At 53.4% G+C, this 12,638-nt stretch overlaps 4 protein-coding genes across 4 annotated transcripts; 3 read left to right on the top strand and 1 right to left on the bottom strand.

Annotated features, from left to right (window-relative positions):
• Positions 1-121: 121 nt before the first annotated feature.
• On the top strand, positions 122-2,719 carry UMAG_11126 (uncharacterized protein; the record flags this gene model as incomplete). The annotated part of the gene is made up of 1 exon (XM_011392506.1): positions 122-2,719. The coding sequence occupies one exon, from the start codon at positions 122-124 to the stop codon at positions 2,717-2,719; it is 2,598 nt and encodes an 865-aa protein (XP_011390808.1).
• Positions 2,720-2,874: 155 nt separating this feature from the next.
• UMAG_11127 (putative tRNA binding protein) lies at positions 2,875-4,092 on the bottom strand (the record flags this gene model as incomplete). The annotated part of the gene is made up of 1 exon (XM_011392507.1): positions 2,875-4,092. The coding sequence occupies one exon, from the start codon at positions 4,090-4,092 to the stop codon at positions 2,875-2,877; it is 1,218 nt and encodes a 405-aa protein (XP_011390809.1).
• A 345-nt stretch (positions 4,093-4,437) lies between these two features.
• UMAG_04201 (bifunctional AAA family ATPase chaperone/translocase BCS1) lies at positions 4,438-6,408 on the top strand (the record flags this gene model as incomplete). The annotated part of the gene is made up of 1 exon (XM_011392383.1): positions 4,438-6,408. One exon carries the CDS (start codon positions 4,438-4,440, stop codon positions 6,406-6,408), a length of 1,971 nt encoding a protein of 656 aa, XP_011390685.1.
• An 877-nt stretch (positions 6,409-7,285) lies between these two features.
• Positions 7,286-11,569, top strand: UMAG_04202 (uncharacterized protein; the record flags this gene model as incomplete). Its single annotated transcript, XM_011392384.1, has 1 exon — positions 7,286-11,569. One exon carries the CDS (start codon positions 7,286-7,288, stop codon positions 11,567-11,569), a length of 4,284 nt encoding a protein of 1,427 aa, XP_011390686.1.
• Positions 11,570-12,638: the final 1,069 nt, after the last annotated feature.

Below are 12,638 nucleotides of genomic sequence, written 5' to 3' on the forward strand. Positions count from 1 at the left end.
TCAGGAGTCCTAGGTCCTCGCACTAGCACATCCTTGGACTCTCAGCGCTGCTTTTGGTCATCCAGGCTTCTGACTTTCGCCATCGACGCCGTTTCTACCTGGTGAGGTCAGTGGAGCCATCATGCAGCCACGCCAAGGCAGCACTAGCAGGTCACAACTACCTACCCAAATCACCATCACGCAGGCTAACGGTCAGAGCCCTGCGCACGACATGCAAGACCAATCTGATTCGACGTTCTCCGCCCAGCCCTCGCCTGCGCCTCTCACGCCCCGTGCCTCCACCTTCAAGCTCCCTGATGTCGCATTCTCTTCAGGCGCTGACGGCAGGACACCTTCGGCCACGTTTTCGGCCTCCATGGACCCTGAACGTACATTAGCGAGCGGATCATATACTGCACCAACCTCTCCGACAGTCTCTAGCTCCATGGTGCGTACCAACACCATCGGGGCAACCGCAATCGCAGCTCGCTTGGATTCATCAAGCCTAGATCGAGCGCCGAGCGCACACGCCGCCCTGAACAGCAACACCAATGGGCTTGGCATCTCGGCAGCAGATACAGAAGCTGCAGCCGGTAGCTTCAGTAGTGGTGCCAACGCTTTGGCGACAAATTTAAACGGCAACACCAATGCTGGCGCTTCCACATCGGGCGGCACCAAGGAAACGTGGAAGCGACGCAAGCAGGTTCTCCTTGCTGAAGCCAAAGACCACACCGTCGCTGACCTACAGCTGCACGGTCTGCGCCCACCTCCTTACAGCTATCACCCGTACTACCAAAATTCCTCCATTCTCGGCCAAACGGTAGGCCAACTCACAGCGCATACTGCGAGTACTTCGCGCGATACGAACCCCAATCAAGCCACATATGCTTCTTCTCGCACCGCCATCTTACGACCCGACGATCCACACATTCGCAATGATATCATACGCATGATTGATCAGTGGCTTGCCGACGAAGGCTTCGGCGCTACACGACAGCTGCTCATGGAAGAGGCGGGCATCAAGCGGCGTGAGCGAGAGGAAGCAGGCCTCGACGCACGCAAGCTCCGCGGCCACATTCTCGAAGGCGACTGGCCCGAGGTCGATAAGCTTCTGCAGAAACCGCTGGTCAAGAACCACAAGGCCTTTCTCTACGCAGTGTACAAGCAGCAGTTCTTGGAACACATTGAGCATCGAGAGTTTCAAAAGGGGTTCACCTTCTTGAACAAGAGATTGAAGCCTTTGGAACACTATCAGCCACATCCGTCCGAGTACAGAGATCTCTGCTATCTCTTGTCTGCAAAAGCGGTGACCGATGCACCTTCCTTTGCGTCGTGGGAGGGTATCCAGCCGGGGAGAGAAAAGTTGGTGATGGAGTTCGCCGCGATGCTGGAACAGGACTGGATGGAGAAGGAGGCTGGACTTCCAGGGTCTGCTTCGACTAACACCACTAGCGGAAGGAGCGAAAGTAGAGAGCCATCGGAACTGATGGACGATGGCTTCATGACTGATAACATTGCCTCTGGAAGCGCCTCGAAGAGCGCAACCGCCAACGGCTACACCTACGTGCCACCTCATAGGCTGCTCACGATGCTGCACCAAGCCGTCGCCTACCAAGTCGAGTTTGCACGCTACCACCCCAAGAAGGCACCCGTCATCTCTGGCCTTCTGCACGATTACACTGGCTTTATCGTCCCCAATTCCGTCGCACACACGATGCGAGGTCATCGCAAAAACGTCAAGAGCGTCCGTTTCGTCGGCGAAGAGGGCCGGAAACTCGTCAGCGGTAGCAGCGATAATACGGTTCGTTTGTGGAACTCCAATACGGGTCAATGCGAGATGGTTCTCGAAGGGCATCGTAGTCGAGTATGGGATGTTGACTCTACACGTACCGGTGGACATGTGGCTTCTGCATCGGGTGACTCTACAGTCAAAGTGTGGGAGGTGGAAAGCGCTCAGTGCAAGGCTACACTGAGAGCAGGCGTGGGGGACGTCTACAGCTGTCGTTTCCATCCTGACGAGAAACACATTGTTTCGGCCGGATACGACAAGCTGGTCAGGATGTACGATGTCGAAACGGGGTCGATTGTGAAGACCTTCACGGGCCATCAGCTGGGCGTTTCAAGTGCAATCTTCAACCCGCTCGGTAACCTCATCGTCACAGCGTCCAAAGACACGACCATCCGCTTCTGGGATGTTGTTTCTGGGCTGTGCATACGCACCGTCACTGGTCACCTGGGTGAGGTCACCTCGGTCGAGATCAACGAGACAGGCACACTGCTGCTCAGTTCTTCCAAGGACAACTCCAACAGGCTCTGGGACCTACGCATGCTTCGGCCATTGAAGCGATTCAAGGGCCACCAGAATACGAGCAAGAACTTCATTCGTTCCAGCTTCGCCCACACCTCTCTGCTTGTTGGCGGCTCCGAAGACGGGCTGATCTACATGTGGGATCAAGAGTCGTCCGAAGTGCTGCAGACGCTGGAAGGTCACGGAAGGGATACTTTGCATCCCATGAACAAACTTGCCGGGACAAACGGGACAAATAAAACGTCAGTCGTGTCCGACTTGACTTCATCGCTATCGACAAACAACAATGTGGCATACGGAGCGGTGTGGAATAAGGCCCAGAGCTTGCTTGCGTCGTGCGGTGACGATGGGACGGTCAAGACGTGGATGTGGGATGAGGGGAGGGACTCGGAGGCTAACGCGGATCTGGCTAGGAGAGCGAGCGACGAATGACGATCCAGTCGTGCTTTGACGTGCCAAATCAAGGCTCAATCCACTCCTCACATCAATAACATACGTCGCTTGAGTAGATCTGACCAGCGAGATCACATTGAGTCGTGGATACAAATACAAAAGTAATACGGATGTGAGGGTAAGATCCAATCAGATCAAAAGCTAAGATCGACCTTATGCTGAGGCGGCACAAACGGCAAAGAGCTGATCGGAGGAGCATCCTTGGCGACTCCGGTCCACTGTGGAATCCTCCTCTCCTTCCTCTCCTTTCCGTCGGCAGTGATTGATACCTTTTCTACCTCCTTGGAATTCTCCGACCTAATGTCCTTGATTTTCCTGGACTTTTCACTACCGATGCCCAACTGCGGTGTCCCCTTCTCCAGCCCCTCCAACAAAATACACGCCTTGCAGACCGTGTTACTTGAAATGTACCCACATCTCAGACAGTTTTGCAGTTGCGTCTTTCGACTCTGCTTTACTACTTGGGAAACCTTAAGATTCTGACCGGATTGGATGATGTCGACGATCGATGAAGGTCGAATGGCTTCTAGGTCCTTTAGGAAAGTTCGTGCGTATCCGCGGTACGCATTAGGCGAGTAGATGCATTCCGTGGAGAAATAGTCGAGCTTTTTAAAGTAGGCGTACATGACGATTTCCTTTTCGTAAGCGTACATGAAAGGTTTGCTTCGTCGAATGCCGCTTCCTCCTACGCCGATGCCGTTGGATCCACTGGACCCACAGCCTTCTTGATGCTGGTCGTCTTCCGATCCGTCGGGTCCCTTGGTGACAATGTCAGTGCAACGCTCGAGTCGAGCAATGTCTCCACGAAGAACGTTCATCAAAACTGTCTCTGCAACATCATCCGCGTTGTGACCCGTGACGATATGGTCAACTCCCAACGCTGCTGCACCTCGATCGAGCGCTTGCCGACGAAACACACCGCAGAATGTGCAATTGTTCTTCCGCCCGACACTCTTGACTATATCGTCCATCGTCCAGCCGTATAGCTCTCCATAGCCGAGCACTTTCAGTGGCAGCTGATACTGCTGCTGATTGCGTTTGACCGTCTCGAGCGAATCATCTCGATATCCAGTGATGCCTTCATCGATGCTGAGCAGGAAAAGATCAAGTCCATAATCGTATCGTTCGTTGAGCACTTTCATGCAATGCGCTAGCACCGTCGAGTCTTTGCCACCAGAAGCGCCTATTGCGACGCGATCTCCGCGCTTAAACAGGTTGTTGGAGACAATGGTGTGATGCACCTCGGTCTCAAATACGTAGAAGAAGCATTCCTTGCAGATTTGCTGGGCTGTCTTGGGTCGACGCAAGACTGCTCGCTCGGCGTTGCAGATGACGCAGAGCTTTGGCGCCATCGTGCTGCTTATGGAGGCTATAGTCTTTCTTGCAGCTGATGAAAGGAACGTATGTATGCCTCGACACGCAGAGCTACGGATGATGTCGTGATGTGTGGGGCAGGGTGTGGCGAAGGCAAGGAAGGGTCTTGAAATTTATCTGCTCTCCTTCCAGGTCTAAGAAAATGTCGATTCCGAGTTCCGGGGAAAAGGTTACTCCACTCAGACGATGGCTGTGATTCACGTCACGATTCTTTTCCAGAAAGTTTCTGGTAGTCGACCAAGACCGACACAAGCACGATTGAATGCACAGGACAAGCGAAAATAGCCGATGGCTTTCTGGATAGCATGTTCAGCTTCAGGACAATGCAGAAGAGGGATGCCCGCGGGATGCCGACCGAGGACGATCCCCTTCTGCCCTCATCAGTCCAGCATGACAGCGAAGGAGCCTCAACCAATCCGACCTCACCGTCTCAGGAGGCTGGGCCTTCCACCCCAAGGACCGCCATGAATGCTAGCTCTTCGATGGTTGAGGCCACATCTGCTTCTTCATCCGGCTCATTTGTGTCTAGTCTTATCGCGGATAATCCCATCTTCTCGGGAGGTCTGGGCTTGATGGTGTTCGGAGGCGCTGTCGCCATGACAAGAAGAGGCGTCAAGGTGGCAGCATCTACGGCGCAAAGAAGGTTACTTATATCGCTCGAAATACCATCAAAAGATCGAGCGCATCCATGGTTCTTGCACTGGATGGGTGCTCAAGCACAGGCGCAGTCGATGAGGCAACGTGGCCTGCTGGGCAAGCAGAAAAAAGAAGGCCTTGTTGACTTTCTCGGGCTGCGAGACCGTTCGGCAGAAACCCTATCCGCATCTTCCAGCAAAGACAGGGCGCATGATCCTTTGTTGATTGCATCGAGCGGCTCATCAGTCTCACCGGTACGCATTCTGAGCCACGAGTTGTCGGTTGAGACCAACTATACTCCGCACGCATCGGCTTCGACGCCCAATGCAGAAGCTGCTGAACGCGGCAAGGCTCGATTTTCACTGGTGCCTGGTCCAGGAACGCACTGGTTTCGATATAGAGGGGTGTGGATGCGTCTTACTCGCGAAAGAGACGGTAAGATGGTTGACCTTTCAACGGGCGCGCCGTGGGAAACCGTCACGTTGACAACACTGTTCGCGTACGCCCACCTGTTCCCTCAGCTTTTGGAAGAAGCAAGGCAGCTGGCTCTCTCCTCGACTGAAGGCAAGACGGTCATCTACACTAGCTGGGGACCTGAATGGAGACCGTTTGGTCAACCAAGAAGGACAAGAGAGCTAGGCAGCGTCGTGCTTGGCAAGGGCAAGAAAGAGGCTATTGTCGACGATGTGAAGCGTTTCCTATCGCGCGATCGATGGTATGCAGAACGCGGTATTCCATATCGGAGAGGCTATCTTCTACACGGAGCGCCAGGCAGTGGAAAATCGTCCTTCATCACCGCTCTGGCTGGGCACCTGGATTTCAACATCTGTTTGTTGAACCTGTCAGAAAGAGGACTCACCGACGACAAGCTCAACCATCTGTTGTCCAACGCTCCCGATCGGTCCATTTTACTGCTCGAAGACGTCGATGCAGCCTTTTTAGGCAGACAGCAGGCTGCCGAGGATGGCTATCAAGCATCGGTGACGTTTTCTGGACTGTTGAATGCGCTGGACGGTGTCGCCAGCGGTGAGAGTCGGATCATCTTTATGACGACCAACCACATTGAGAAGCTGGACCCGGCTCTGATTCGACCTGGGCGAGTCGACATGATCGCTGAGCTTGGAGACGCCGAACGCGAGCAAGTGGAGGAGCTCATGGTACGTTTCTACCGCACAACGATGCGTGAGATCAGGATCAAGCAGGCCGAAATCTCACCAAACGCTTTGGAGGCTTCGAAACCGCTTCTTGCAGCAGCTGCCGGCTCGACTGATCATGCTTCGGTCCTGGAGTCTTACAAGAGCCTCGAAGCTGTGTCCGGCCTTCGAGCGGCTGTGCAAGAGGCTGATGACGAAGTTCGACAGCTCGCGGCTGATTTTGGTGGAATAGTCGAGGAAGAAGCAATGGCGCGTCGTGCAGCTTCGGGTCTTGGACCCGACGGAAGACAGGCCGACAGTGCGTACGGAGGACCCGAACAAGCTTCCTACGCCAATGCTCCGATTTTGACTCAGCGCGTCCACCGACCAGCGCCGTCTGCGAGCGGAGGAGTCAGCATGGCCGAGCTGCAAGGTCTATTCATCCGCTTTCCCGACGATCCTCGAACCGCAGTTGAAGCCTTTGTCAGCGAAAATGCTTCTCGACGCCACGCAAATAGTGCTTAGACTGATATGTGCTCGATCTCGGTCATCGGCACTTCCGATATCGATCTGCAAACGCTCCCATTTTCATTCCTCGTCGCATTCCGTATCCATCCTGTACTTTTATCCCGCCAGTGCCACTCATCTACAGGATATACTATCTACGTGCTGACAACTCTGTATGTGCTTCTCTAATATTTCGAAGCGCATGAGGCGGAAGACAGAATCGGGGGAATCGGGCAATAGTGGATGCTTTCAATCTGAATCGTGAATCAATCACGAAATCGAGAAATGCATACGACAGCTGCGATTGCGATTTTCTTTCGTGCCCTCAAATTCACGATTTCTTGATTTGAGTCTTTTCTCTTGTGTCTCGTGCCTCTTTTCCTGGTTTGCTCATTCTTGACAATCACGAATCACGAATCTTGAATCTTGAAGATTCATGATTGAGTCGTGCGTCTCGGCATGAAGCACAGACCCGCAATTTTCCATTTGAGTTTTGCTGAATGGCATTCACGATTCGTGATTTTCTGTGATTCACGATTCACTTCCTTTTTTTTGTTTGCTGAAGGCTCAGATACATGGTCATCGATATACTCACGACCCTAAAGCAGATCTAACGCCTCTCGCTCTTCCTCTTGGCTTCATTTACGGCTGCCTGGTAAGATAACCACACCCACACCATTTGAGCTCGCATCGTCGCCTTTTCCTCTGCCAGTCTGCGAGAGACGCAGCAGCTGCATTCATCTCGCGGACTTTCAAGATCATCCTGCGACTCGAGCTCAAGATCGGTTCTCGTCAAGAGATCTGATCTCTGCTAAAGAGAGCCAGGCATAAGGTGGTTGTTGGCTAGTCAACCTCTCTTTTCGTTGCAGCTATTGCCGCAGAGCTTTTCAGGCTGATGCGTTCCAATCTCAGCCACACCGACGCATCACCTCGAGACTCAGCATCGAATCCCACCGACGAAGCACAACCCAATTCGTCATCGACTTTCGCTGCATTTCCACACGACCCTGCATCGTCCTCGCCAGCCAACGTCGGCCACCTTGCATCTGTGCTCACTACAGTACGAAGACCAGCGCCTTCGCCTGCGAACAGTCCGGAACTCAGACCCACCTCTCGCTTTCCTGCCACACTTTCCACACCCGCAGAGCATAAACGAACGTCCGTATACAAGAGAGCTCGGACTGTGAGCCCCATCATCGACGAAAACAGCAGCGACGTCGAGAACGAAGTCAGATCGCTGTATTCACAATCCGCAAGCGATCTCGGTGAGCCCGACCACCTAGACGCCATCTCCTCGTCGCAACCCACGCCCCTCCGCCAGAGCATTTCATCTGCCGATATTTTGAATCCGCCACATATCATGTCTAAATCCGATCAGAACATTGAAGGACTCATGACCGAAAAATCTCTCAGCCTCAACGACGGTGCTGCTGCCGCTGCTACCAACACCCTCACTGTTGAGACGATGGTGAACGAAGAGCCTCCTTCGTATTCCGAGGCGGTCCAACCTCTACCTTTCACTGCACAGGCTCTTGACATCACCGTGGCAGCCAGGCCGACCGGTCAAGAGCAGTTGGACCGCATTCGACCCATGAAGAATCTCCCTCTCCACACTGGCGATGTATGGTATCTTGTCAGTCGCAAGTGGTATCGTCGTTGGGACGCCGCTTGCACCGAGCGACGTGATTCCGATCCTGCCGAAAAACTGGATGTCCCCATCGGCCCCATTGACAATTCGGACCTCCTTGACCCAGACTCGACCTCCTTTGTTCGTCTCAAATCAGGTATCAACGAGCATGTCGACTACGAGATGCTGCCTGAAGAAGGCTGGAAGCTCCTTGTCGCATGGTACGGAAGCAGTGGGCCCGCTTTTGCACGCAAAGTCATCGACGGCCGCTGTCCAGGTCAGGAGAGCGTCGAATTCTACCCTCCCATCTTTCGTCTGCTCAGGCTTGTCGAAGATGACAGCACACAGGGCTCGGGCGTCCCCCCCTTCAGCCTATCAGTCAGCACAAGCCTTGCTGAGCTCAAAGCGATGGTCAAGATGGCGTTCAACCTTGGTCAGGTTGCCGACGTTGATATCAGACTCTATTTTTTCCCCGAACCATCAGACCAGGAGCTTCAGAGTGGACTCGTTGGCTTTGCAAGACTGGATGAGGAGGGTGTGAGCATCATTGACGCCCGTGAAGACAAGCCTGACAGCTATCAACCCAACGTCTCTCTAAGATCGATCGGGATAGAGGAAATAGAAGTCAACCTTCTCGTCGAGATCCGCCAATCAGGACGCTGGCAAACGGACCCTGCTCCTGCTGAAGCCACAGCTTCTTCGGTCAAAGGCGTCTTTGCGCAGCAGGGCGACTTCTTCAGCAACCTTCAACAGAGCAGCAGTGTCATTGCCTCAGCAAGCGGCAGTGCAACATCTGTGCCGAGTGCGGAAGCCCAAGGACGAGTGACTAGGTCGCAGACCGCTACGGATCGAAGCATGGGCAGATCACGCGGACTTCGCGGCCTCAACAATCTCGGCAATACTTGCTTCATGAACAGCGCGCTTCAGTGCCTCAGCAACACGTACGAGCTACAGCAGTACTTTGTCTCTGGAGCCTACAAGGAGGAGCTCAACACAGACAACCCACTGGGAATGGGAGGTGCGATCGCGGAGGCATTCGGCAACCTCATCACCAATATTTGGAATGGACAGGGTGGCTCTTTCTGGCCTCGTGAGTTCAAATTTGCCCTCTCTCGCTTTGCACCACAGTTCAGTGGATATGCACAGCATGACAGTCAGGAGCTGCTCGCATTCCTTTTGGACGGTCTGCACGAGGACCTTAACCGCATTCTCAAGAAGCCCTACATTGAGGCACCCGATTGGGAGGGAGGCGACGAAAAGGATCTTGTGGCTTTTGCCAAGCGACAGTGGGACATTTACAAGGCGCGTAACGATTCGGTCATCGTCGATCTCTTCCAGGGACAGTACCGTAGCACGCTGGTCTGCCCTGATTGCAGCAAGGTCTCGATCAAGTTTGATCCATTCATGTACTTGACCCTGCCCATCCCGAACAGGAAGATGTGGCGAGGGCAAGTGTACTTTGTACCACTGGATGCGGGTCAGTCCATGCACAAGTTCCAGGTGCTGCTTCCGGCTGGTTCTACGGTTGGCAAGCTGCGGCAGAAAGTGGCGGCACAATTTGGCATAGAAACGAAGCGTTTGGTGTGCGGGGAGGTATGGCATCATCGCATCTACAAGTGGATTGACGATTACGAGCCGCTCATTGATGTCAAGGACGGCGACTTTGTCTACTTCTGGGAGGTGCCAACAGCTCCTCGTTTCTCTAAGCAGCGTCACTATCGTTACCATCGCTCGGTCGAGGACGCCGAGAATGCGCTGGATATTCCAGAGGAGGAGCAAGCGATCTTGCCCGTCTTTACCAACTTTGCCATGGACGCTTCAGAACCTTCGTCGAGTCAAGCCTTTGTCAGCCGTCGTGCTCGTACAGAGGCTGTTGGCATTCCTTTCTTTGTTTCTGTGCCCAAGGCCGATATTTACAACGTTGACGCTATTCGCAAACACGTCTTGGAAGGGTTTTCGCGCTATGCGAGGAATTCAGACGATCTTCGAAAAGCTGTCGAGCAAAATCGTGACACTAGTGCTTTGTCAGCCATACCGCCATCTGCATCCCAGATTTCGGACTGGGAGATGATCGATGACTCGACCACTAGTGCAGAAGATGCAGTACAAGTGGTAGCGCCAAGTCAAACAAGCGACAGCGACGTGGTCACAGAGATTCGAGACGATGGCGAAACTGTGGTGGTACCTGATTTTAGCACGACCGACGTTGACGCATTAGCTGCTCCGCGTACCCCGCTACAGAAATCAAAGTCCGCAACGCCCATCGAACGAGCTTTGCGAATTCGTTTCAGTGTTGCCGAGGCAGGTCAAGGGCTTCCCAAGGGAAGCGAGAGCAACGCAGACCATCTGTCTGAAGACCTCGAAGAGCGTCAACTCCGTCTTGCGAAGCGAAACAACTTTTCGTCGGAAGGCTCAGACGAACTTTCGATGAAAATCGCCGCCGACGAGCTGGAGTCCGAGGATGAGTCTAAAGCTGCATCGCCACCAAAAGCGATTCCTCTCGTCTACACAGGCGGTGCCATCGTCTGCACCTGGTCACATTCCATCAAGGAACGTGGCTTGCTCGTCGAATCGGAATCAGCTCAATTGTGGGGCGAGTACGAAGAAACGGTAGACGAGTCCATTCGTCAACGCGAGAACGCCGGACCGGCTCGAACAAAGACGCTGTCGATCGAGGATTGCATGGACGAATTTACGAGGGAGGAGCAGTTGGGTGAGGATGACCCGTGGTACTGCCCATCATGCAAGGAGTTCCGTCAAGCAACCAAGAAGTTTGATCTTTGGAAGGCACCTGATATCCTCGTGGTGCATCTCAAGCGCTTCAGTGCCGGCAGGCATTCGCGTGACAAGCTCAATATGCTCGTGGACTTTCCCTTAGAGGGTCTCGACTTGACGGATCGAGTCGAGGGTACTCAGGCGCTTCGAAGAGTGCAAGAGGAAGCTGAGAAGAGTGGCGAGGAGTTGTCGGAGAGCATGCTGGGATCGGGCATCCTGCGTCCGTTGGAGGACAACGATGATGCGGTTGCGGTGGATCGTCCCATCTATGATCTGTATGCGGTCGACAACCATTTCGGCGGATTGGGCGGAGGACACTATACCGCCTTCGCAAAAAGTCCAGCTGATGGCAAGTGGTACGAGTTTGACGACTCAAGCGTCAGACCAGTGGCGAATCCTGAGCAGGTCAAGAGCTCTTCGGCTTATTTGCTCTTCTATCGCCGTAGGACAACGCGGCCGATTGGAGGCAAGTCAAGGCAAAAGTTCCAAGAAGCTGCCAAGACCAAGGCCACTGCTGCAGGGGGGCAGGTAGAAGCTGGTGGCTTCGACACTGTAGCGTCAGGCGCAGCGGCAAACACTGGAGCATCCAACGCGACGGGCGACTACTCGAGCGATTCGTCCAGCGACGACACTCCTGATTGGTCATTGAACATGCGCAACGGCGTCGATGACAACCTCGTCGAGCCGGCGACGGGCTGGTCGAGCACTGGCAATTCGCCCGCTTCATCTAGTCGTGCTCCAAGTCCAATGAGCGACCGTGGTGCTGGATCTCCCTGAACGTTGTCTATGATCATGTAATCAAAGTGATGTGAACTTGGAGCTCTTGGCCTGGGAGTCGCAGTGTGCGAAAATCTTCACTATGCAGTGAGATATACCTGATTCAGACTCTTGATTCTTAATTCACGATCCGTGATTGTTGCGGACGGCTGGCGCTTGACTCAGGATTCGTGATTGGTCCACGAGATTTTCATTTGTTTGTTCCCACGAGACACGAGAGACAAGCTGTCGTGAAAGGTGATCATGTGGTGATGAAGAGGTCAGTGGCATGTCTCAAATTAGCATTGCGAAGAAATCGCTTGCATTGGTGCTACCGGCACGATCTCCCTGCTACCCGAGCATGGATCGTGCTCGGACCAATGAGCTTGCTGTCCTGGAGAGAGCACAATTTCTGAGCGAACTGTGCACGGTCGGAGAGGACTCGGACAAGCGGTGATCGATTCGGACAAACATTTACGGTTGCCAAGAACCACGAATAGTGTCAGAAACTCACACCGCTGATTCACGATTGACTAAATCTTTTAAAAAGCGAGACGCGAGATGTTGGCCGTTCGCACCTGACCCAATCGTGAATGACGAATGATTGGAAAGAGGTTACGTGCGCTCACGACTGCCAGACTTAAAGATGTGGTACTCTGATCGACCAACGACGATTCGCGAGTAGCGATCCAGACAAAATTAGAACGAGAACTGGGCTGCCACCTTTGCATCTGAGAAGCGGTTCCGCATCCCACTAGTTATCCAAATGCGTGTTCCGCGTTCCGCTCGATTGGACAACAATGCACGACAACAATGCACACCTGGCTTTATATAGTGCGGCACTTCGGTAAAGCCTTAAGCGACGCTCGCTACCAGGAGATGAAAATGCATTAACGATTGTTGCTGTAGATTACCAGAGTTGAACATTCACGATTTAGTGTTGCAAGTGTTTGTTAACGTGTTCATGAAGAGCACAACGGCCTTGTTGCTGTAACAGATATCAGACATAGTTAGAATGGCTTGCTGAGGACCTATCTTCCAGAGGACATGTATCGTCTCTCCGAAAACTACCTTACAGTCAATCCGACTC

This window comes from Mycosarcoma maydis, chromosome 12, assembly GCF_000328475.2.
Source record: "Mycosarcoma maydis chromosome 12, whole genome shotgun sequence".
Lineage (NCBI taxonomy): Eukaryota > Fungi > Basidiomycota > Ustilaginomycetes > Ustilaginales > Mycosarcoma > Mycosarcoma maydis.